The following is a 25,236-nucleotide window of genomic DNA, read 5'->3' on the forward strand; positions in this document are numbered from 1 at the left end:
GTGCCTCTATTCTACACAGTAACTCGTAATATCCCCTCCCATCCATTGCGCAGGAAATAAAAATCGGTTTATAATAATATAACATTCCCTACAAACAGTAACATGTGGGTGATCATTATCTCGATCAAATATGTTTTTTATTAAATGGCAATCAAAGCCTATAGTGATTGAAATAAATATCGGGTATAAGTGTCCTACGTTATCGGGGACACAGTGCGGCAGCAGAGTTGCCCTCGGAATTAAGTGATTGTGAATGTCAAGTGGTCCTTAGCTTAGGTACACAAACTAGATGTAGCTAATGTATCCACCTGAAATATTGCCCTACCCATTTGTTTACAAACATTCTGATTTGCTTGTTGTCTCCACCAGGCCGAGACTATGTTTTGCCCTGTCGCTGCCAAATTGTGCAAACACACTCCCTGGATGCCAATTCAGAACCTCTGCCCCACATTTTTCACATGGACCCGTTCTAGCAACACCATGAGGCTGATTTTTGCAAAACAAATTTGACAGTACACTACAGGTTTTGTCCAAAAGTCACGCAAATCGGAACACAGTATCTCTACAGTCATCTGATCAACATGGATCCGTCTGATTTTCCATAAGTTTGCAGGATTGGTCCGTTTTTAAGAAAATGCCTCTAATCATGAACACAGCGTGCACACACATTCCCACTAGGCAGAGGAAAAATTCATTCAATTCATTTTCAAATCAGCCTCATGGTGGCGCTATAACAGGTCGATTTGTGTTTTTAACTATAACTCCACTGATCAGTGTAAAACTTTGTACGCGCACTCCCTAACCTGACTGAGCCAGATGGTGGCAGCATTGCGTATGCCTGCATACCGCTCTGCTTTTACCATCTGGGATTCCTCAGGGAGAACCGATGTAAGGGGCGGGCCGTTTTTTCAAATTCTTTAGCAGGTGATTGGATGGGGCCGTCTCTAACTCCAACCACTCATATTGGCCTGTCTGCATGACGTTACACCCAGAATCCACCTCATGGGTTTCCACGTGGTCTGCAATCAGACTCTATTGGCTCAGAGCCGCTCAGAGTCCGCCCGTAGCTGCCGCTGATTGGTCCGGCCTGGGACTTTACGAGCAGTATCAACTCTCCCCCAGGAATCCCAGATGGTAAAAGCAGAGCGGTATGCAGGCATACGCAATGCTGCCACCATCTGGCTCAGTCAGGTTATGCACTCCCAAGAGGCCAAGAAAAACCTTTGCCCTGCATTTTTCACATCTGCCTTTTATAGCGCCACCAGGAGGCCTACTTATGTAAAACACATTTTTTGATACGGCTCCTTCAGATTTTATTTTACAAAAGCTGTGAAAATCAATACAAAGCATCTCTATAGTCATGTGAGCAAGACGGAGACCTGTCCACTAGCCACTGCCAGTTTTGGCTACGACTAGTAGGCCTACACTAGTACGAACAGCCGCCATTTAGAGATTTTGTCTGATGAACGTAATTATAAATATATATATATATTTTTAAATCCCTTTTGGTGTTCAGTGTTTCTCGGCTCAATGGATGATAGATCAAATAGTTTCCGATCACAATTGCTTTTCGTTATTTCCTCCAGAGAACAATGCCTGGTTTACCGTTAGGAGGCCGAAAACGTTTTTTATTTCTAGTGGTCATATCCCCAGCTTAAACAATGGCATTGGTCAATTCCGAGCTTGCTGGTATTTAGTACTAAGGCTGTGACTAAACTAACAGAAACTGTGTTAGCAAGCTAGCTACCTAAATGCTAACGGCTAGCTATACATGTCGCTATGTAAATATAGTAAAGTCTACTTTTACTTTTTACCTCAGCATTTCCGCCATCTCGAGAGGTTAGACAGGCGGCGGTGGATTGGCCTGTCCCTACATACAACAGATAATGTTACGTATCGTAGGACCCATAATAATCTAACGACGGCTAAACCACAACAAGCGTTTAATGTTTTTTCTCTTCACGCGTCCTAGCTATGGATCTCGGTCGGGCTGTCGGCTCGCGCCTACAACACGATCCACCCTCCAGCTAGTTGTGTGATCACGTGATCCGGAAATGGATCCTGTAGTTCGAAGGATCATCCAATAGCAACAAGGCTACGAGGAGCGAGGAGCCTAGGAGAAAAGCTATCACATCAAACTCTGAATCTGCCCACTAGAGGGACATATTGCACCCTATTGTTCAATGGAAATGTAACCTCGCGTCACCAGTCTTTCCTAATGGAAATGCTCAGCTGTACCCCGAGGATTGATTGATTGATTGATTGATTGATTGATTGATTGATTGATTGACTGATTGACTGATTACTTTATTATCAGTCCGCATAGGGAAAGCACAGGACAATACAATTCAGATACAAGGTCTTAGGTCTAGTAATACAATGTTTTAAATCCAAGAAAGCACTATTGTTTACATTGAGGTCCTTTGTACTCAAGGCAAATAGACAACAATACTGTGCAAAACATCACAGGCCTATAACAGTCAGAATTCAGAAAGATATGTAGGCTACATGCAGTAAACAGGTGGGGGGAGGGAGGCTTTGACTTACAGGGGCTATGTATGCCACATTTGTTGTGGCATAGCAGGAGAACGAATGTAACCCTTTGTTTGAGCCAAATCTGGGTTGGACGTGATTTATTAGTGGAGCTGCCTCTGGTGTTGTGATTGTGGACGTCTTTGACGTTTTGAAGTAGGCATACATTCAACGTTTTCAGGCCAAGGACCCCTTAGTTGAGAGAGAGATGAAGCAGGGACCCCTTAGCTGAGAGAGAGATGAAGCAGGGACCCCTTAGCTGAGAGAGAGATGAAGCAGGGACCCCCACTACATATTGTATAAAATTGTTTTGCAGATTAAAAATGTTCATAGATTTCTTAGACAGCTTAGACTTGTTTGACAGCATGTTGGAATACTTGAACCGTCGAATACTTTAATAGTCTGCTCTTCTTTTCCCTCTACAAACCTCTTTGCCAAAAATATTTTTGGCTAATGTTCCACTCAGAATAGAGATGATAGTGGTTAATGTAAAAAACATTATCATATCACACAAAGATTTGGCGGCCCCCCTGAAGTAACTGTCCCCGACCCCCTGTTGAAGACCCCTGGTGTAGTGTACCTTGTAGACCAAGCCCATTGCAAGATGCTGTACTCTGTCATCTACCCTGAGCCATCCCACCCTAGCAACATTATCAGGGTCAAGATGGGTCTGCAGATGGAGGGCCAAGCAGTAGCCTAACCAGTTTATTTTATGAAATCTGGATTTCAATTTCTGTAGAACGGCTGCTCCTTCACATGGAAAGGAGAGAGCCAACTTAGGTGGTTTGGGCATCTAGTACGGATGCCTCCAGAGCGTCTCCCTACGGAGTTCCTTGATGCACGTCCACTGGGAGCAGACCCCCTGGCAGACCAAGGACCAGATGGAAGGATTACATCTCCACACTGGCCTGAATGCCTGGGGATCCCTCAGGAGGAGGTGGTTAATGTTGCGCAGGAGAGGGAACACTGGAAATCTCTGTTGGAACTGTTACTCCCACGACCGATTCCGGATAAGAGGTTGATGTAGTCGATGGATGGATGGATAGAAAAGCCAAAAAATGCTTGCACACTTTTGGGCTCCAGTTCACCAAGAATTGTGTTCACTTTCCAAATTTGGATGAGTACAATATTGAAAGTATGAGGTCTAAAATGTTATCAAAACAGCAAAAAGAACAAATACATGGTCGGAGTTGAGTAATGACACTATGATTCCAACACCAAGAACATGTGGAATGGACTGAAACAGAGGTAGGTCCAGCAATGTAAGGGAAGTTTCTGCATCTAACAACAAAGCAATGGCTTTACAAACAGACCAGGACTCCTGCACACTAGAAATATCTAGGGCGGCTGTGGGTAAAAGCTTCAAAAGGATTCACCCACAGTCCCACACCTGGCCCAACGGAATCCCTTAAGGTGTGTGGAAACCAGCTGGCACGCCTGCCAGGCGTCTTTACAGACCACTATCGTCCCTGTTAAGTAAACAAAAGCTCTCTGCCGGAATGACTACCACCTTGTTGCACACACCAGTCACCACAAAGTGCTCCAAGTCGCTGGTCAAATCCCATATCACCGCTTCACTGCCTGAAACATTAGACCCACTAAAGACAAAACAGGTCAACGGACCACACCATCGCCTTGCACGATCCACACTGCCTTCTCTCAGTCTCACCTAGAACTGATGAACTCAGACCTAGGACTAAACATCACTCTGACCCTGTGCAACTAGATCCTGGACTTCCTGACAGGCAGACCGCAGGTGACTCAGCCCTGGGGCTGGGTGCTCAGCCCCTCCCGTAGCCTAATCACTGCTTACTCACGCGACTGTGTGACCAAATTATTTTATAAAGTTTGCTGATGACACCACCGTTGTTGACCTGACTAGAGGCAATGATGAAACTACAGGAAATGAGTGCCCTGAAATTGATAACAACCTTGTCCTCTATCTCACCGTCAGCAAAGCACTGGAGATGATTGTGGACTCAGGAAGCTACAGGGAGCACACGCCCTATTCACATCAACGGTTCTACAGTGGAGAGACGAGAGAGTGAGCAGCTTCAAGTTTCTCTGGGTTAACAAAACTTTACATCAGCAAGGACCTGGGCCGGTCACACCGCACAGACTCCTCATAGGCTGAAGTGGTTCAGCATCCCTTATACTGCATGTGCAACTTCTACATGTGTACCATAGAGAGTGTCCTTACTGGCTGCATCACTGCCTGCATGGAATATGCTCAAAACACAAAAGCAAGGCTCTACAGAGGTTAAAGGGGCACAGCCATTCACCGGAACAGAGTTGCCAGCCATGCATGCAGGACCTTTACAACCAGAGGAGTAGGACTTTTTATATCACTTGAAAACAACAAGGCTGATGCACCAACAGAGGCAGGCTTGAGTCCCATGACGTTGCTAATGAGGAGACTAATGAGGAGATTAATGAATCTCACAGTCGTTTTGTATTCATTGTTTTGGGAGAAGTAGGAGTGAGACCTAAACTAGCATACCTGCATGGCTGGAGAGAACTGCCATGTGTTACGTTTCACCTTAAATTTTATGTTTTAATTTTTGTATTCAAAATATGGTTCCTTAATTGTTTAGGTACAACACCAACATGGAAGCACTGTGAAATGTAGCCTATCTATTTCAATCATGCTCAAATACTATAATTAATATTTCAAAAGCATGTCACCTTAAATAGTATTGATGACATATAGGCCTACTTTAAAACAGCTATAAAAACAGCTTTATTTTTGTTTGTAAGATAATAATCTTGGGTAGACCTCAGTAGACGTGTTCTCTCACATTTAAATATAAATAAACTAAACTTATATCATACTGATTTCTGTATAGTCTACTTGAAGTATCCCTGACCCTGAGATAGTTACATCACAGGCCGCATTGAAATGCATTGTTTGTGTCTTGGTATGGGAGTTAAGCTCTGCCAGCTAACCCTAGTTAAAAAGTTCCCTATAGTATTTGGCAGGCACATATTCATATCATATCCATATTTTGGGTGTGGATGGATGCCTATAATGAATTAATAGGAAAAAACATTCTAAAGATTTTAATACTATTTTAAAAAGTACAAAATGTTTGAATAGCAGATGCGACACATTGTGGGCTTGTATTTTCAAATAGCCTAGGTATAAAATATGGGCTAAAGTGGATTTTGTATGTTTTATTGCAACCGTAGGTAGCTATTTAGTATAAAAACCTGCAGATCATGTGCATGCGTGCATGTGTGACGCCTCATGTCATCTGATGCCTGATGGTGTCCTTGTCCCTTTTATGCCCATATATATGGATATATATAACAATATATATATATTATATATATATAATATGGAGATCCCTGATGTCATCAATATTAAGCCCATATCTGGGAATGCCTATATGGATGGACATATTGTGTCAGTCTGGTCTATGACTATGACGTCAATCTATGATGTCAGATGTCAGTCATCTCCATATTTGGGAAAATAGGGCCACATTTTGGCCAAACTTAAAAAACCAACCAGGTCGGAGCATTTTTTTTGGTCAAAGTTGATCCATGCCAAAGTGCCAGCGCTCGCCAAGCAGTCTGCTGTCACCCAGGAGGATGCGTGCCGCGTCCTTAGGGCGTCTTACTGGTAATATAATAAAAGTAACTATAGTAGGCTAAACTAAAGTTTTCAAATAATTGTAGTGGAGTAAAAATATGTTATTTGGATCCGAAATGTAGTGGAGTAGAAGTAAAAGTATTGGAAATACTCAAATAAAGTAAAAAATACCTCAAAATTGTACTTGAGTACTACTGTATAATTGTACTTTCCACCACTGAGGAGGTGTGGGCTTGCTTGGGATAGAGGTTGGGACTGGGAGCGCATATTTTTTACAGTCTATGGTTGGGAGGCAGACAGCCAGAGAGGTCTACATTGATTTTTGACAAACGTAATATCCCTACCTAATGTCACGTCAGTGTCTGGGCGGGGTGAACAACATTCCAGTCTAGCTCTACACTTTTTACTTTTTTTTTGCTCCTACGTGGATGAGGGAGGACGTCTCCGGTCCAACTAAACTGGACGTTGTCTGGAATTTCAGGCGCACAGAAAGTGAGTATGGAGCGGTGGCTTTGGCGTGCTATACTCTTCGTCCTATTATTTTATATAGAGAATTGGCATTATGTGGTCTAATCCGACTTGTCGGCCATGACTGCATTTGTTTGTTTTGTGATAAACTGCTGTGTTATCACGGGAATAGTTTCCTGCATGTCCGTTGCTAGCCAGCTAGCACTTTCACTGTGTGTAGCCTATTCATCTCTGTTCGAGACGCTACCGCATCGTCTATGTATTGTAATCCAGTGGTTCTCAAACTTTTTCATGTCGAGACGAGGACCCCCAAATTGACACTTATTATCCTGCGGACCCCCATAAGAGAAGATTTTTACGGCTCTAGCAGTGATTCACAACCATTTTAATGTCTAGGACCTCCAGTTTGACATGCATTAGGGATACGGACCCCCATTTAATTGCATTTCTATCTCTGGGACCCAATTCAACGTTAATTTAACTCTGTAGTACTCTCTGAGTAACGGGTCCATTTGGTTCCATTTGTACACTCAGAGTTGACCCATAAGGGTTCATTTGGTTCCTAACTATCATTAAACTGGGGACCCCCTGGAACTCCCATGGGGGTCTCCGGACCCCACTATCAAAACCACTGGTCTATGTTGTAATATTATTACCACTTCTATAATGTGGAGCAGACACCTTTAACCCAGATTAAGATCCTATGTTAATTAAATCATTGCGTTACAATGAATACTAAATGAAGTAGCATACTGTATATGGTAAGTAAAATCCACAACTTTAAACACAGAAATGTAAAGTATCTGTGGCCATGCCCAGTGCCCACCCACTAGAAGCGAGACATTTTTCAAGGACTTAAGTTGGCTTCTTTAGTAGACTGGCTTAAAGCAGGACAGAGAGATGGGAGGCCTGCATTTCTTATAACATTCGTCATGTCCAGACTATAGTGATGTAGTGGCAGCTTGTACAACATCGACATGGACACTCTGAAGTAGAAAGGAGTGGTTGATCAGATGCCAACTCTGCGATGTAAAGTAAAGTAGTAAAGGTTAAGGTGTGCCTCATTGTATTTTTGCTTGGACAATAAAGCATTACTTTAACACCATCAGTTCTTTTCAACTAAACTCTCCTGTCTCCTCTGGTCATTCTGACTAATTTACAGTGTAATATGTACAGTAATCTTTTGTTTTGAGGTCTATGTTGTTACATTGATGAATTTGAATGCAAGTGCATGGAGGAGGGGGTGGTTATTATTTGCAGAGACCAATGGGTGTGTGTGTGTGTGTGTGTGTGTGTGTGGGGGGGGGGGGGGGGGGGGGGGGGGGGGGGGGGGGGGTGGTAATGCATGTGTTGAAAAGGCATCTAAAGGCACCTGTTTGTAGCCTGTTCGAATGCCAGCCACATAATGCACAGTGTACACACACAGACACTACAATATGCTATCTAATGCTTTACACACACACTATAGCCAGGTGCTTAATGTTTCTCTTCCTGTCCTGTGGATTCATAAATCAACTTGCCTGTGTGTAGAAGAGATATCTCTGCATTCATCAGTAACTGTAATCTTTCTGACAGAGAGAATAGAACATTTCTTTCTCTCTCTCTATCTCCCCTAATGCCTCACTTACCACTATTGATTCCTGATAACATTGTTCTATAGACTCTTGCTTCCCCCCTTTGTCTTTAGATCCTCTTTAGGGAAACTCTTTGCCCAGCTCTTGGTGCCAGTAGTATAGGACTGTATCTATGTGTTTGAAGATAAATTCTAATTTCTCCCATCTACAACAAGTTGTATTGGCCATGTGTTGCCAGACGGCCAACAACCAAATTAGCAATGGCATCATTAATTGCTTGTGTGTTTATGGTTTGTACTGAGTGTGTCCAGTTGGGTGCAGTCTACATTTGGAGGTATGCCCACAGCCCAGCTTATGCCCAGCCCTCATTGTAAGAATGCCTGTGTGTTATCCAAATGCATGCATGCAGAAAAATAAAATAAAACTATTATCTCACTGGAAAAAGACCAGTCTGTCAGGGAAAAGGGGATCTTGCATAACATTGGTTTCCACCCAAGTACAATTTAACACCTGTGGGATTGGACAGGTTGCCCCACTCAGTCTGTCAGCATTTAATCCACATGGTGAAATGTGTTACTCTATCCCGATGGATCCTAAAGCAGCTGAGCACATTATGCAGGCCTTTAAATCGTTTTAGCTGTTTTATTATTATTGTTGTTTCTGCCCATTTGATTCTTCTTACCTAATTTTTACTTTTTACTCATTTGAAATGTTTATTATGGGGGTATATTGTGAACTTTTCATTATCTGTGCCTCCTTTACAGCATCAAAGTTTAGTGGCAGCTCACCGTACCTAGTATAAACGATAAAAATGATATAAAACACAATATGTCAAGCAAGTCAAGTTTCCTTTCTTTTTGTGCTTAGTTTAGATATATATATTTTGTTTTAATAAAATAATTAGTTGTAACAATGGAAACTCTTATTATTTGAACAAAACAAGCTAACCTGCTTCATTAGGAATTCAGTAACCAGCCTGATGACATTCCTCTGATGGATATGAAAAAGAAATACCCCTTAAATGCAGGAGACTGTTACATGCTGTGTTTCATGCAAAACCGGTAACACCTTCCCCTCCGGGGATCAATAAAGGTTTATCTTATCTTTAAAAGCAAATTTTTATGAATGTACTATAAAAATTTGCTAGTGATGGTGAGGGTTCCACCTCATGAGCATTTGATTTGAATATTCACCACATGACCAAGTGGCCTTGTTTTGGATGCTTCCTTTACTTTAAAACACGCTTTGGGCGGTAAATGACATAATTCAGACCATTGCCTTACCTGTCGGTGTGGTTTGTTGTGGCTACTCACTTGGAGTTAAAGGGAAATGAAAGGCTTGTGTTATGGAGTGTGACAGTGTGTAGGCTTTGAAGCTATGTGCGTGTGATTCTGACAGGGCTGAAAATGTCCATGTTCTTGCAGACTATGTTGGGTGTGTGCACATGAACTTGACCACACTTGGGAAGGGTGCCCAATCTATTTGTGATACTTAGTTATATTTCCCATGTTACTCTGTTGAGTGAAGCATAGTCAGGGTGAGGGTGGGGTCTGTTGGCTCTGTTTTACTCTGCCATCTGGGAACACCAACACCCCTCCAAAAAATTTAATAACTGTAAATGGTGCTGATGTGTTGTTTTGGCTTAGTAATTAAAGCTGGTACTTGCTTTAATTCGGAAGCACACTTATTTTACCCTACATTGATTCCATAGTATGATCCAGGCATGAATGAAAAGTATAACGGCGTAGTTCTAATCGTCTGTTGTTTTTTGGGTTTTTTGGGGGGGGTTTGTCTTGTTTCAAACTTTCAACAGAGCATTTATGGCTTTTTACTTTTGTACTTGAAATATAAGCAAATATTTGAATTGTAAGAGCTTAGAGCTATCACTGTCATGCCTCACATTTAGGCCTGAACACATGACGCAATATTTTATGCTTTAAATATAAAAAAATAGCAGATATACAAGCTCACAGCGCGGCACCGAGTGCCGCGCTGCGAGCTTGTAGATCTGCTATTTTTGAAAAATCGTGAAAATTAGAATTTTGACCCGATTCTATAAGTGTCTTTTGAATCCTTCTAAGATTTTTGGAAAAAACCTATGTTTCTATTGTCAGCAATCTGGCCAGCCATCGTCAAAGAAAAGGTCCTTTTCACTGAACTGGAGCTCAGTTAGTCTGTTCTTGAGAGACTACTATGTCAGTGGTTCTCAAACCTTTTCATGTGAAGGACCCCCAAAATTATATTTATTTGGCCACGGACCCCCATCTCAAAATATTTAGTCCCAGGGACCACCCAGAAGCAAAATTTGAGTTACAAACGTTCGCTTTGAAAATACATATATTCAAAGATTTGCACACATTTTCACAACTTTTTCAAAAATAGCAGATCTACAAGCTCGCATCGCGGCACTCGGTGCCGCGCTGTGAGCTTGTATATCTGCTATTTTTCACTGGTTAAAGCATTCAATAATTTTAGGCCTAAATGGGTTTGCCACCATTAGCAGTACCTTTGCATGAGCAGTTGAGCACTGCAGTGTGCAATAATGTTTCTGTTCCATGAGCAAGCCTCACATTCAGCTGTCAGTGACAGCAACTGTCTTTGGAGTCTTAACATTCAGGACTTGTTTCGAGTCTCTGAGGATTTATTGCCACAGTTTATGAATGTGACACAAGCCCTTTATTCTTCTGTACCACCAATGATACCTCTCACATGTGTCTTTTGCCATCTGTGCCCTGTGCTCCATGTACTTGACTCCCCCTACTCCCCCCTACATTCTCCCTCTCTCCGTCGAGGGTGTGACAAGAGTTGGTAAATGAGGTAATGTTTGTAGTGCTTTATTGTAGCCTGGCCGACATCTGCAGTCTCATTTCACATCCTTCTGGAGAAATTGAGCTAAATATAGGCCTAGTGGCTGGCACACGTCACTTTCCAAACTGTTTAGCGAGGGGGTTGTACTTGCCCTAAGTTAGCAAAATTTTGCAGTTTTGAAAATATTTGAGCTTTTTCTCTTTATTTTGAGTGAGGTGTGGGAAAATATGTTTTAGACTGTAGATGATCATTATCACCCATGTGATTACATAGAATTGACTCTTTATTGCACATTGCTGTGTCAGTCTAAACAATGATGTTATTATGGGAGTTGGGAAACTCCCTTGAGTAATTTTGAGGCAAGTGTTTTGTTTTCATCAGTAATGCTTTCATAGCCTTTAGTATTATTTGATTGTAGACACTAGAGTGAGTCACTTCTTGGTCTCATCATCATAAATGCTGAACCATCATATCCTCAATCAATGGTTTATTTATAGTAATTAGTCTGTTTTCCTTATCCATTGTTTTTCTCATTAAATGTGAGCTAGTAAATGCTGTTGGTTAGAAATGGCCAACTTAGGGGCGCCCGCTGGCCTACTGGTCCAGGCACATACCACATAGGCTTTGTGTAGCTTGGCGGCGTCGCCGGTTCGATTCCCGGTCCGGACGACCATCTCTCTCCCCATTTCCTGTCGACTGTCCTATCCAATAAAGGCATAAAAAGCCCCAAAACAAATCTTTAAAAAAAAGGATATGTCCAACTTACTCAAATGACCATGGATCAATATTGGTCAGGATTTTTTTATTTCAGCAGGCTACTTTTATAATTATAATTTGAATATATTGTAACAACTCTGTAATAATTACATATCATATTAATTAATGTCTGTGACTGCTATAGCTCAGACAAAGCATTGTTATGAAAAGCTAGCTTATAAAATAACAGATTTCAAAATAAGGAGTAACACTGTATTTTTTTTTTTAGAGAATCTGTGCTCCTTGAGCATGCAGTCAGATCCTTTCCTGTTTTTGTGTGTCACTTTTCTCATAGCGGAATGCTATCATTCCAGTTTAGCTTTGAGTTCCCTGAATGAGAAAGCAGCACACCCTGCTCACCTCTGCACAGGCCCACTGCATTCCTGTTCCACTAGATCTAGAACATGCTTAAGTTAAATGAATTCCTGTTCTTTATGTGATATTCAGATGGCTCTTTGGTCTGAGAGCCATGCAGTAGCAATGCTATTATTCCCATGGCTCTGAAACTGAACTTCGGAGAAGCTAAAGTCCCCCGGGTGCCCGATTTCCTTGTTTTCCTATTTATGCATTTGAGTGTTCTGGAAGATTTGTGATCGCCACTTATCATAGTTTTTCAGTTCTAGAATGATGAAAGTTGTTTAGTTTCACAATGCAAGCCGCCACCCCCACCACCACCCCCTCCCAGTAGTAACGATATGTTAATGTATAGAAACTGGTGCATCCAGCCCACCAGGGCAAGAGCCCTTATCTTCCCTACCCTAACCTCTTGGGCCTTAATAGTTCACTTCACTCTGTGTCCTTCTGCTGTCCTGTCCTCCCTTTGACTTTGCTCTCTCTTTCTCTTTAGAGGAACCCACCTCTCTCTGACTGACCACTTCAGGTCAATCACGTGAACATGGCAGGAAAGATCTCAAAAGACGAGCTGGAAGAATTGAGAGAAGCTTTTGGGAAAGTTGGTGAGTTTGAGTTCTTTTCTGGTATTATTAGATAGATGGGGAAAACATGGCTTCTAATTTACTATGAGTCTGACTTTGTTGGAGTTTTCTATTTGTCTTCAACATTTGTTTTATACAGCCTGTAGTACCTTGTTTGACTCTATTCTACCATTATTTTCTTGCTTTTACTGAATAGGTTCTTGGTCTGTTTTTTAGATTACTATTTCTATGCATTTGATGTATTGATGTTGATGTATTACCTTGTGTTGTCCTTGCTCATTGTAAATCACTCTAAATTGTAAATTGTGCCTTCTCATAGATCTGGACAGCAATGGATATATCTGTGACGATGAACTCCATGAGCTCTTCAAAGCTGCCAACGTTCCCCTGCCTGGCTACAGGGTCCGGGACATCATCCAGAAACTGGATCGCAACAAAGATAACAAGATCAGCTTTGACGAGTTTGTGTCGGTATGTTAAGTTATTCACTACTCCTTCTGTTGGTATTCTGTGAAACTTGTTGCCAGCAAAGCAGGTTTTACAAGTTTTTCACCTGTTGGTCAGACATTTCTTGTCGGAGGTTGGTGTCTGGTTCCTTGTCTGGCAAAATAACCACTGGCTACTGAGTGAGACCACTGTGTGGGAAAGCACCTTTTTTAGCCACTGAGCGTTCACTCGGTGCACAATAGCATCGAACTCCCACCGCCCCTCTCCACATGTGCACACATGGGGAATGAGGAAATGAGGTCAGCAAAGTGGTGTGAGTTCCAGTATTTTGTTTCGCCAGTGATGAGAGGGCAATAATTTGGACATGAGGCATATAGTGTTGTTCTGGAGCAGGATTCAAAATGTCCTGTTACTTACTTTACTTGTTTTTCTTTCTCTACAAATTTCAAATACACTATATCCCGAATATGAGTCTTTGACTGCTGAGTCACCAAAGAGGACCACAGCTGTTTTTTCTTTTTTCTTTTCATAACTTCCATGTCTCACAGTAATGGAATGGATGGTGGTGGGGGAAAAGAGACTGTTACTGCAGAAGTAATTTGGGAAATGTTTTTTTTTTTTTTTTTTCTTTCTTTTTTTTTACCAACACCCATGTCTGAAAAACAGCTAATTTAGATCTGTACAAAACAAATATGATAAGACCTAGGGCTGGGCAATATAATCGATATGGCAATACATCGCGATAGTTTATTTGCCAATACTATATCGATACTTCAGGCCGTAGTATCGCGATACTTTGAGGAAAATAAAATATGTTCCCATGCATAGAAACCAAAGGTAGAAGTTCGGTCCTGACACTCCGCTGCCTCTAGATGTCGCTGTACTATAGTAGCTAATGCCCTTTCCCACAGTTCAGTGAGTGAGGTCTCTCGAGAAAATGGCTGCGAACGACGAAAAAAACAACATTAGAGCAGCGTCTTCAGTTTTTACAGCTGATATATCACAATAGTATCGTATCGCAAATATTCGCAATATATTGTGATACTATTGCATCGTGACCCAAGTATCGTGATACGTATTGCATCGCGAGATTCTTGCCAATATCCACCCCTAATAAGACCTAATAGTTCATTGACATTAAAAGTTAATTAATCGTGACAATTGTCACTTAGGTCAAGCACTGTCTTAACAAAAAAGATGATTATGATAACAGTCATTAGTGTTCATTTGTGTTGACCTTGTGTTCATAGGACATACAGCATTTCGCTATGCTCATTGTGTGAGTTAATATGTGAAATATATCTGACTATCTTTTAGGTCCAATTTCTATGTCTTCTTAGTGTAGAGAGCTGAACCATCTATGCTGTATTTGATTAGGGCCAATCAAATAAACCAAGTGCTAACCCAGTGTCAAACGGCGGTAAACATTGACAATTTTCATTATATTTGTCATTGCGGTACCTCCCCGTGTCAACAACATACCAGTCAGCTCCTTATAGTCTTTACATGTTCACAGGCTGCTATTTGTTTGTTCAGCTTATTATCCCACTGCACTGTCACTTAGGCATGTTGTCTTTGCACCTTTGTTTTGACTGATGAGGCCATTCCAGTGGTTATTTTCCTATTCACTTTGTAAGATGCAAATGCTAAATCTATACACAACAAACACAGTGTAGACAGTATATACAAATAACGTGACGGTTGGACAGAATTCCCCCACTGTAGAAATGTTTTGAAATGGGAGATGCTGGTTGATTCCACTAGTATTGTCAAGAGTGGATAAGATAATGCATAGCTATTTATTCTTATACATTTTATCTATGACCCTATAAGAATTTCCTCTGCACTGGTATCCCTGTTCACAATGTGCCCACTGCCATCTGGAGCGTGGCTAGCGGGTAGCGGCTAGAGGAAGGAGAGGTGTGGTGGGCTCATTTGTAATCTTACTATTTTTAGGAATGTGAGGAGTTTTCAACTTTTTTCTTGTTTAGTTTAAACCACAGTTATGTAGGATATGACCACTTTAAAGGAAAAACAAACATGGTTTGCTTTATTTATTGTCTGGTTGGCTAAGTTGCTAAAATGAGTTGTTTTATAATGAACACAATATGTCTCTTCGGTTAATTATGTACATCCTAGATTAGATCAGTCAGAAGACCAGTATCCAAAAAAATGCAATCTGTACTACAACTGTAGGCACTTTAATACATTTACACATTTGAAAGAAACGATTGTCTGCGACGCAAAGCCATCATTGTATGTTATGATGTGGTTACTTCCTCTTCCTGGAGAGTACATTACAACTACAGTAACGTAAGCGTAGACTCTGTGGCCTTGTGTTTGTTTTGTGGTTCATGCTATACAATTTTCAAAAGTCACTAAATTCCTGGCTGAATGGCTCATTGTGGTCTGAATACAGTAAGGCCTGTAGGGCTGGTACTGGTCTGGGAGTATCAGACTCAATAAAAATAACTTTTGTCTCGATTTGCAAATAGTAAAAATTGCAGATCTACAAGCTCTCAACGTCTTGACACAGCACATGTTTTGGTACTGTATCACTTGCCTTGGAGGGTGCCTTTAGAATAATCAGCTACCAAATGTTTTTTATAGCTGTGTAATTAACCTGTGCTCAAGACAATGGTAAAGATTTGTAATTTTTACTTAATTTGTAAATTTGGTCTGTGGCGGATTAGAATCCATTCATTTTATTGGTCGAAATATTGTCATGAGCAATAGCTAAACATTCTCTTATTTAACTAAATACATTACCAGATATGTTGTAAAATCATTTATATATCTATACATTTTTTGATATTATTTGTTCTTTTAAATGTTTTATTTTCATAATTTCATATAATTATCATTTTATTTTATTTTACAGATATTCCAGGAGCTGAAAAGCAGTGATATTGCTAAAAGCTTCCGAAAGGCCATCAACAGAAAAGAAGGCATCCTCGCCATAGGAGGAACATCTGTGCAGTCTAGTGAAGGCACGCAACACTCCTTCTCTGGTAAGACACAACACTAAAGCGTGACTCATACTTAGTTGAGCATCTTACCACGCTCCAAAAACGCCATTCTACAAGATCACAGTGTGTCGATTTTCAATGTGGGACACATCAACTAAGTAAATCAGGCTCATGTTTTCCTGTACACTTCATGTACAGTATACTGAACACAAGTGACCATGTTCTCACATTGGCCATTTTACCCATATCATACACGTGTCGTGAAGTAAGACCAAAATGGCCCCTGTGTGAACATGGTCAATGAGAATGCCTTCTTTTTCTCAATGTAATTCCTTTGAGAATTTTGGACAGTGTTGCCTACCGAAAGGGCCTTCCCAAGAGGCAATATATGTATATAAAAATGGCTTGCTTTATTCTTTTTTTTGTTGTCTGAATGTCTTAATATAATACGGTATGTTGATCCTTGCAGAGGAGGAGCGCTTTGCATTTGTCAACTGGATCAACAGTGCTCTGGAGAAGGATAATGACTGCAAACATGTCCTGCCAATGGACCCCAATGCAGACTCTCTGTTCACGGCCGTGGGAGACGGTATAGTACTCTGGTGAGATTTATTGTGTGCTTCAAAGCCAAAATCATGACTAGCATCGTCACCTAGGCACCCTACTGATAGGAACTGTATAAAAGGCAAATACCAGCATCATATTATGCTTAGATGGCTCATAAACCTTTTATGTTTACCTTTCTGTGGTTGTATAGCAAAATGATCAACCTGTCGGTGCCAGACACGATCGATGAGCGAACCATAAATAAGAAAAAGCTGACGCCGTTTACGATACAGGTCAGTGCAAATGAAAATATGGGACACAAGTGTTTGTTTTTCTTTTCCCTTTCATTGTCATTTCCTCCAGCTAATTGTTTGTGTCTTATAGGAAAATCTGAACCTGGCGCTAAACTCAGCCTCCGCCATAGGCTGCCATGTTGTGAACATTGGAGCTCTAGACCTGCGAGAGGGGAAGCCTCATTTGGTGCTGGGTCTTCTGTGGCAGATCATTAAGATTGGCCTGTTTGCTGACATCGAGCTCAGCAGGAATGAAGGTACAGTGCCATGTCATTATTCAGATGGCCCATTTTCCTTCGGAATAATGGGAGGTCAGAATTATGAGCAGATCCCAACGGTACAGGCCATTGTAATTTGAAATGGTTTAGCTGTGTAACCATTAGTAATACCTCCTTACATCTCACCCTTAGCGTTGGCAGCCTTGCTAAGAGATGGAGAGACCTTGGAAGATCTGATGAAGCTGTCGCCTGAAGAACTTCTGTTGCGTTGGGCCAACTACCACCTGGAGAATGCTGGCTGGCAGAAGATTAACAACTTCAGCTCTGATATAAAGGTTAGCCTGCTTACCTTGGACTAAAGTTGATTTTTCTGCTGATGGTGTGTCACCTAGTTCCACCTGTTGTTTAATATATCTGCTTTTTCTCTTCCACTTCCTCTGTAACTGATGCTTTGTCCCTATTGACACAACAAACACACGATTTCTGCTTGTATTGTTCACAATTCAGCTGGGTGACTGAAGCAGGTGTTGGTTGAATTCTTTCTTTTTTTTTTACCTCCCATATGAGGTCATTGTTCATGGTGCATACACATACATTGTATATACATGCATATGTAATATATGCAATACATAAATAGCCCTCATTTCCCACCAGTGTCCACCCGCTTTCCCTCCCACTCTTCCCAGATGCAGAGATGACACAGAAAGAGAAGAAATAAAAATAAAAAGGAAAACATTGAAACTAGAAAGGTGCAATTCTGGGAAATTGCGAGTGTGGTTGCCGTTTTTGCATGTGGGCATACGTCACCGATTTTATGGAGTAACATTTAGCGAATGAGGAAGCAGCAAAAACTTCTTTTAGCCAACGAGGAAGCTGCATAAAGGTGACGTCACAGGAATGCTGGTTCCTCATTGGCTAAATGTTACTCTATAAACTCGGATGAGAACAATAGTGTGTTTCCCTACACCTGCAGGCAACCACCCTAATGAAAAGATAAGAAAGTAAATAAGAGACATTGTATGGTTGGTCGAATTGGTAAACGTAACACCGTAAAAGATCAAGAGTTCATGATATAAACCTACAGTAACATTGAATAACTCAATATCCACCAATTGTAACAGCTGTGACAATCATGATCATCTCTAGTGACAAGATCCTCAGTAAGGATTGTTTGATGGAATATTTACACAATGTTTCTAGGTGGGTAGGAAGTAAGACAACCTTTTTTTCTGTTTGGCAAAGATCTTAACAGCTAATTACACTGACTCGATTCACACCAGCAGCATCACTTTGACACTTTCTGATTGAGCAAAGATTTTCAATGCAAAGTCTATAGAGACGAGCGTTGCTGCACTTTGCCAGTGTCTGGACAGTCGACAGCAAAAAGTATGGCTTCAAAGTTTGAGAAAACCTCAACTTTGCTGCTAGTGAACTAACGACCAAACAAATTTCAAAGCTGTGAAGAAACATGCTAATATTTTAAGAAGGCTTCGTAGAAAGTCTTTGTTGACTGTTTATCTATCTGTCTGTTTCAGGACTCCAAGGCATATTTCCACCTCCTGAACCAAATCTCCCCTAAAGGCACAGAGGAGGACCAGCCACGCATAGACATTAACATGGCAGGCTTCAGTGTAAGTGCACTGTACATATAAATGGGGCTTAACGGTTCTGTCACATCAAAAACATTTGGTCTGAGCCTGACTTTATAGAAAATGTGTTCCTTTTCGCGAGTGGGTGAGTATGGAGTAGGAACACAATGGCCACTGTGTGAGTTATGATCCATCACTGACCTGAACTGCTGCTCTGTGTTTTCCAGGAGAAAGACGACCTGAAGAGGGCAGAGGCCATGTTGCAACAAGCGGACAGGCTGGGCTGCCGCCAGTTTGTCACTCCAGCTGATGTCGTCAGTGGCAACCCTAAACTCAATCTTGCCTTTGTGGCCAATCTGTTCAACAAATACCCATCTCTAACCAAACCTGAGAATGAGGACATTGACTGGGGACTTCTGGAAGGTGGGCAAAGAGTTGTAGAAGGCCTTGAAGTGGAGTTGTTTTTGCCACAATAAAGGGTCATTCTCACCGGGCAAGATAAAGATAAAAAAATATCTTTCTCAATTGAAGTGGATAGGAGTGTATGGTAGGTCCAGTGTGGATACTACCATCCACTTCAATTGAGAATTATATTTTTTATCTTTATCTTTATCTTCCCCGGCGGGAATGACCCGTAATCGTGACATGTAATTTTCATTCGTCCCATCCGTACCTAGAGTGCAAAATGACAATAATCATAAACAAACTGCACAGTGCACATAAACAATGTTGGTGTAATTAGAGATTCAATAGTGGATGTATGTTTTATAAATTGGACTTGGAAACACAAGCAATTTAATTTAATGTCAGTTTTCAGAAAATTAGTTTTGGTTAAAATAGATAAACTTCAGCAAATTATACAACAGGTAGTCGGGCTCTCAATGGAAAACAGGCTCTCGAACAGTGCAGTTAATGAGCACTACTGCAGTGCACACCGTCTCATCAAGCAAAGATTTCAGCTGTGTTGGTCACGAAAGACTCTGAAAGAGAGCAGGCGCGCCTCTCCTCACCCTATGCTAGGCTAGCGGTTTTCACGTGAAGTTCAGGGACAGAGTGGCTAAACGAGGCATTAACTCATTTGCTGCCATTTAACAATACCTTCGTACTCTCATATGCCCCTGTCTCCATAGACTTCCATGTAATTCATAGTGCACGGATCATGCACACCCATGCCTAGATAATGCACCACGTGTGTCCACATTACTCACAGCTTTCAAACCAAAAAATCCGAATTGAAATCCGTTCAGGCATTCATGAGATAGCAGCCATTATGTTTTCCTAAAATGTAAACAAAGATGGCTGCCATGTTTGAAAGATGGGGTTGCTATGGGGGTTAAACATGCAATTTCGCGATTGCTATCATGCCTACTACATTTTTTTTTCAAAAACAGGAAATTCTCGGGTTCCTCGGGCATGGCAGGGCCGTACATCGGGATTTTTTCGGGCTCCTCGGCCATAGCAGCAAATGAGTTAAAAAATTACAAATTCCTATCGTTGACATGTTTTTTTTAAGGGCAACAGTTGTATAATAGCAATATTACACTCGAGCACTCGATTACATTCTGCGCTGCCTACGGGCACTCGCCCTTCGGGCTTGTGCCTGCGGCAACGCAGGCGGTACAATAATTACGATAAACCCACACCCTCTCGTGTAATATTGCTATATTATAATGGCTCTAACCATCACAGTAAACATTTTGAAAGGAATGTCGCATTGTTGGCATTGGTGCAAAGACATGGACAAATTACTCTCTCACTGAGAACTCTTTACATTCTGATTCCGTTTCCTTCAGTCAGGTAAAAAAGTTGTTAGTGGACAGACTGTTATACTCCTACTCCTGAATGGCTATTTAACTTTACCTGTCCTCTCTATTTTTCTCCCTAGGTGAGACACGAGAAGAGAGAACATTCAGAAACTGGATGAATTCCCTGGGGGTAAACCCACATGTAAATCATCTGTATGGGTAAGCTAGCTCACAATTTCCCTTCTAGAAACCTACTGCTTCTTGTATTTATTTTAGAACTATATTTACTATAGGTGTTAGTTGTTTGAAGTTAATGATTATCAAATGTTCCATGTTCTATATTCTGTTGTAGAGACCTACAGGACGCTATGGTCATCCTTCAATTGTACGAGAAAATTAAAGTACCCGTTGACTGGACGAACAAGGTTAACAAGCCACCATATCCCAAGATTGGAACGAACATGAAAAAGGTGAACCATTTTCACATGATTGTTTTAATCCTCTTCTTGTACACCATTTCAAGAATATTATTAAAACTTTACCTCTGCTTTTGTTTTTGCTCCTAGTTGGAGAATTGTAACTATGCAGTAGAGTTGGGCAAGACGACGGCAAAGTTCTCCCTTGTTGGCATCGGCGGGCAGGACCTGAACGATGGCAATGCCACCCTTACTCTTGCTCTGGTGTGGCAGCTGATGAGAAGGTAATACAGCAATGCTTATATGCATATTTCAAATAGAATAAGATTAAACTATTATTTGTTTGTTATCAACAGCTAAAGATTAAACTTAATTGGCCACCCATGTTGCAATTCATAATTACCTTGGAGACCAAAATACATGGCAAAAATCTCCCCGCATTTAGCTTTCCCAATGGTCCTACAAGGTGTGACAATGATTTGAAATGCGTTGTGTAAATTATTCAACCTGAAATTGTTTGCGTAACTGAGGCCTTTCAGTTGCTGTCAGCATTATTTATGACTTAAAGGTTTGTTTGTACTTTTGACTCTTTCAGACATCAAGATCATACAAATAAAACAGGACCATAAGTTCACACAGACAGAACTCATTTATTGCACTATGCAATATTATCATGGTTTTAATTTTTTTGGTGAAGCACATCAGTTGTTGATTAATGCATATTGTCCGATTTAACTCGGTTGGTAGAGCGCTCGCTTTTTGAATTACATGGTCCTGGGTTCAATCCCTGGTACTGGAGCTTTGCTTATTATTGGTTGACTTTTCGAAACCCGTAACTACTGGCAGCTGATGGTCCTGTAGGTGTGTCTCCACTTTAGCAATCCGGACATCTCCTATAGGACTAGCGCATTGTAAAAGAGAGACTCCCTCAGTGCTCGGGTGATACTGACAATAAGCTACTTCGACCTGCACACTTACTGACTTAAGCCTGCTTATTTGTTATCTCTTTCAGATATACACTGAATGTGCTGGAGGATTTGGGAGATGGACAGAAAGCAAATGATGACATTATTGTAAAATGGGTCAACACAACTTTGTCTGAGGCTGGGAAAGCTACAAAGATTTCAAGCTTCAAGGTTTGTTGGTTGTATAGGTCTCTTTGGATTAGGTTTCTCATGACACTGAGGTTCCATAATGTATTATTTGACATCTAGAGATAGTTAATCATTGAATGCGACTCCAGGGGAACACCTGGCAGGCAACCGTTTATTGCCTTTTATTATGATGCAATTAACTTGTTATATCTCACTTGTAATATATTACTGGTCATTTATCACTAATAAAAACATATTGGCACATTCTTGAGGTTTTAAAAAATCTTAACGATTTTTATTCAGTAGTAAACCCATTCATAATTGATCAAGTGTGTATTTTATCACTGGACTGGATTAACATCTACTTCTATGCTTGTCAGGACAAGGAGATCAGTAGCAGTTTGGCAGTGGTTGACCTGATAGATGCCATCCAACCTGGAAGTATCAGCTATGACCTAGTGAAGACAGGCAGCCTCTCAGAAGATGACAAGCAGGACAATGCCAAGTAAGATATTAACTGAACCCAACTTCCCTGATCAATATTATGTATATGTTGTGATTTCATAACTTTGTATCATGTCTTATGTTTTTGTAGCAAACCTCTACGATAAAGGAATAGTTCACCGGGTGTCTGTTGTGGTAGGACACTTTGGGTCTCCTACCGCAACCAGACAACCAGTGAATTATTACTTTATAACTACATTAACGCTGGTGTCCCTATTTTGGCCATTACGTCACGTGAAAATTCAAAGAAATATACACATCATACGCTGGTGTTGCACAGGAAAATATATATCTACAAGCTCACAACATTTGTGAGCTTGTAGATTGGCGGCACCGAGTGCCACGCTTTTTAAAAAAAAAAACGTTAACATTTGTACAAATCTTTTAAAGCGAAAATTTTTAAGTCAAATCTTTGCTTCTAGGGGGGTCCCTGGAACAGAATATTTTGAGATGGGGGTCTGCGGTCAAATACATATAATTCTAGGGGCCCTTGACATTAAAAACGTAGAGCACCACAGATGAAGAAACATACATTTTTCAGAAAACGTATGTTTTTAGGTATTTTTCAGGTCTTAATGGGTTAAGTGGTTGACACAATTAAGTTCTATGCATAAATGCATTATGTTATTCTATGCATTAATCTTGATGCCTCTCCCAGATATGCTGTGTCTATGGCGAGGAAGATTGGCGCACGTGTCTACGCGCTCCCAGAAGACCTTGTGGAAGTGAAGCCCAAGATGGTGATGACAGTCTTTGCCTGCCTGATGGGCAGAGGAATGAAGCGAGCATAATGGACTGGCTGTGTTTGTGTGGCACTTGATAAAATACCCACCAACTAGCCATTTGCTTCATGAAGGAGACCCCCCCCCCCCCCATCCCCATTTTGAAGGAATTATATTTTTCAAGAAGTAACAATTTTTGGATGAAAATAACATCACCTTGATTGTTTCCAATCAAATTAAAAAATGTTTATCTTGGTATCCCCGCCTTGTGTAATGTACTGAAGTATATTTGTAATGTACTGAAGAATAATATGCTGTCTTGTTATTTAAGGTAAGCCTAAAATGTTACATTCCTAAAAGGACATGGACATTGTGTTACAGAAAACAAATTGGTATGTTACTTCTCAATTATGCAAAACTTTTAATGTATACAAATGCTGATTTTCCTTTTCTTTGTACGTATGTCTGGGTATTTCCAGCTGCAAGGTTGTTTACATATTTTTACTCAGACTGATAAGTTAATTATATCCTTGATGTTAACGAAAGAAGTAAGCATTCCGCAATACCATACTCCTTAATACTGTAACAGATATGAGAGGGGAGGGGTTGGAGGTTTAGGTGTTGCATCTCATACAAAGCACCCAGACATTCCCTCTACCTTATGGAAGTGCATGTACGTGTCTTTAAAAAGAAAACTGGTATCATGAACTGCTACATAACTATACAGAAGCCGTAAGGTCAAGCTATAGTAATGACCAAGCCTGATGTGCCCTCTGTATTCTTGAACATATCAATTTGTTGGGGTTTATAAATTAGGTGAAAGATGTGGTGGTGGGTGACTGGCTGTTTTTGTATCAATCTGTTTTATTTTGTTGTTTTTTTTTCATTATGTTGGATGAAATTCAAGGATCAGAAAGAGTTTACTCTCCTGGCTTCTTCTGTGCCTTTTTGTCTCGATGACAACTTGTATTGCGCTTTGAGGTTCTCTCTTTTGTATTCAGCATTACCAAATATAAACAATGGCTCCATTCCAGGTAGCTTCATAATATTCTATGACAATGACCAAATCAAACGATTTGGTCGTGGTTAAGTGCTTTATACATAATAAAAATAAAAAAGAAAATGGCTTCTTTTCTATTTATTTTATTTACTCATTTCAAATTGTGAATGAGGCAACAAAATATCTTGTTATTTTTATTTTGTCTTCTGGACCTTTTTTTAATGACCTTCATGTTCATTTCATGTTGCACAATCCACCTGGTGGACAGGCCTATTGGCTTAACCAGGGTGCCTTTCATGCAGCTGTGGTCCAAACACCCACCCCCTCACCTTACATAATTATGTTCTTGATACCATGGCTGCTGTGTCACCCTTAGGCCAGTTTCCAGTACACTACAGCAGTGGTTCTCAAAGTGGGGCCTGGGGACTCCCAGGGGTCCCCCACTAAAATGTGTTAATACAGCATGATCACAATCAACTACTTTAACCTTCTTTTATACTGTGGCTATTCAAAAATAACCAATCTTCAAGCTCACAACGTGTCGCAACATGACATGTTGTGAGCTTGTAGATCTATTTTTAGAAAGTAAAAATATTTTTGAAAAAAATTGAATAATTTAGAATTTGATTAAAAATCTCTTCTGGGGGTTCCTAACAAAATAATGTCAGGTGGGTGTCTGTGACCTAATACATATCAATGTGGGAGTCCTTGACATGAAAATGTTTGAGAACCACTAGGCTAGAGTTTAAGCAGTTGTATGGCTACTGGTTGTGCTTTTAGGCTGTTGTTAAACTGTCTTGTCATTAAAGGCAAGGAGGATGGAATAACAGACAACACTGTTTATAAGGACCTGCTACAATTCAGGGGAAAGTCCAATGCCAAATAAGGGTGCTTTGATCTATTGAATTGAATTAAGGAACCTATGTAACCTCAAACTACACAACTGCACAGCATAAAATCCCTGTAGGCCCATTTTATGAGCACAGCCATTGTGAATTTATGAGTTGAACATTATTAGAGTTTAG

General features: G+C 40.7%; 2 protein-coding genes across 2 annotated transcripts in view; one reads left to right on the forward strand and one right to left on the reverse strand.

Moving 5' to 3' along the window:
* atrxl (ATRX chromatin remodeler, like) overlaps positions 1-1,969 on the reverse strand; it is a 30,128-nt gene extending 28,159 nt beyond the window's left edge. The window contains exon 1 of the mRNA XM_080749603.1: positions 1,815-1,969. Within this exon, the coding sequence (XP_080605729.1) occupies positions 1,815-1,831 (17 nt within the window). The 5' untranslated portion in view covers positions 1,832-1,969. The remainder of the gene's footprint in view (positions 1-1,814) is intronic.
* A 4,528-nt stretch (positions 1,970-6,497) lies between these two features.
* pls3 (plastin 3 (T isoform)) lies at positions 6,498-24,233 on the forward strand. Its single transcript, XM_080749606.1, has 16 exons — positions 6,498-6,619; positions 12,581-12,689; positions 12,988-13,139; positions 15,997-16,126; positions 16,554-16,686; positions 16,842-16,923; positions 17,015-17,180; positions 17,334-17,476; positions 18,677-18,772; positions 18,958-19,153; positions 20,616-20,694; positions 20,828-20,945; positions 21,042-21,175; positions 21,904-22,027; positions 22,366-22,490; positions 23,148-24,233. Exons 2-16 carry the CDS (start codon positions 12,629-12,631, stop codon positions 23,278-23,280), a joined length of 1,872 nt encoding a protein of 623 aa, XP_080605732.1. The 5' UTR covers positions 6,498-6,619; positions 12,581-12,628; the 3' UTR covers positions 23,281-24,233.
* The last annotated feature ends 1,003 nt before the right edge of the window (positions 24,234-25,236 follow it).

Source organism: Nannobrachium achirus, assembly GCF_963921795.1.
Source record: "Nannobrachium achirus genome assembly, chromosome: 19".
Taxonomy (NCBI): Eukaryota; Metazoa; Chordata; class Actinopteri; order Myctophiformes; family Myctophidae; genus Nannobrachium; species Nannobrachium achirus.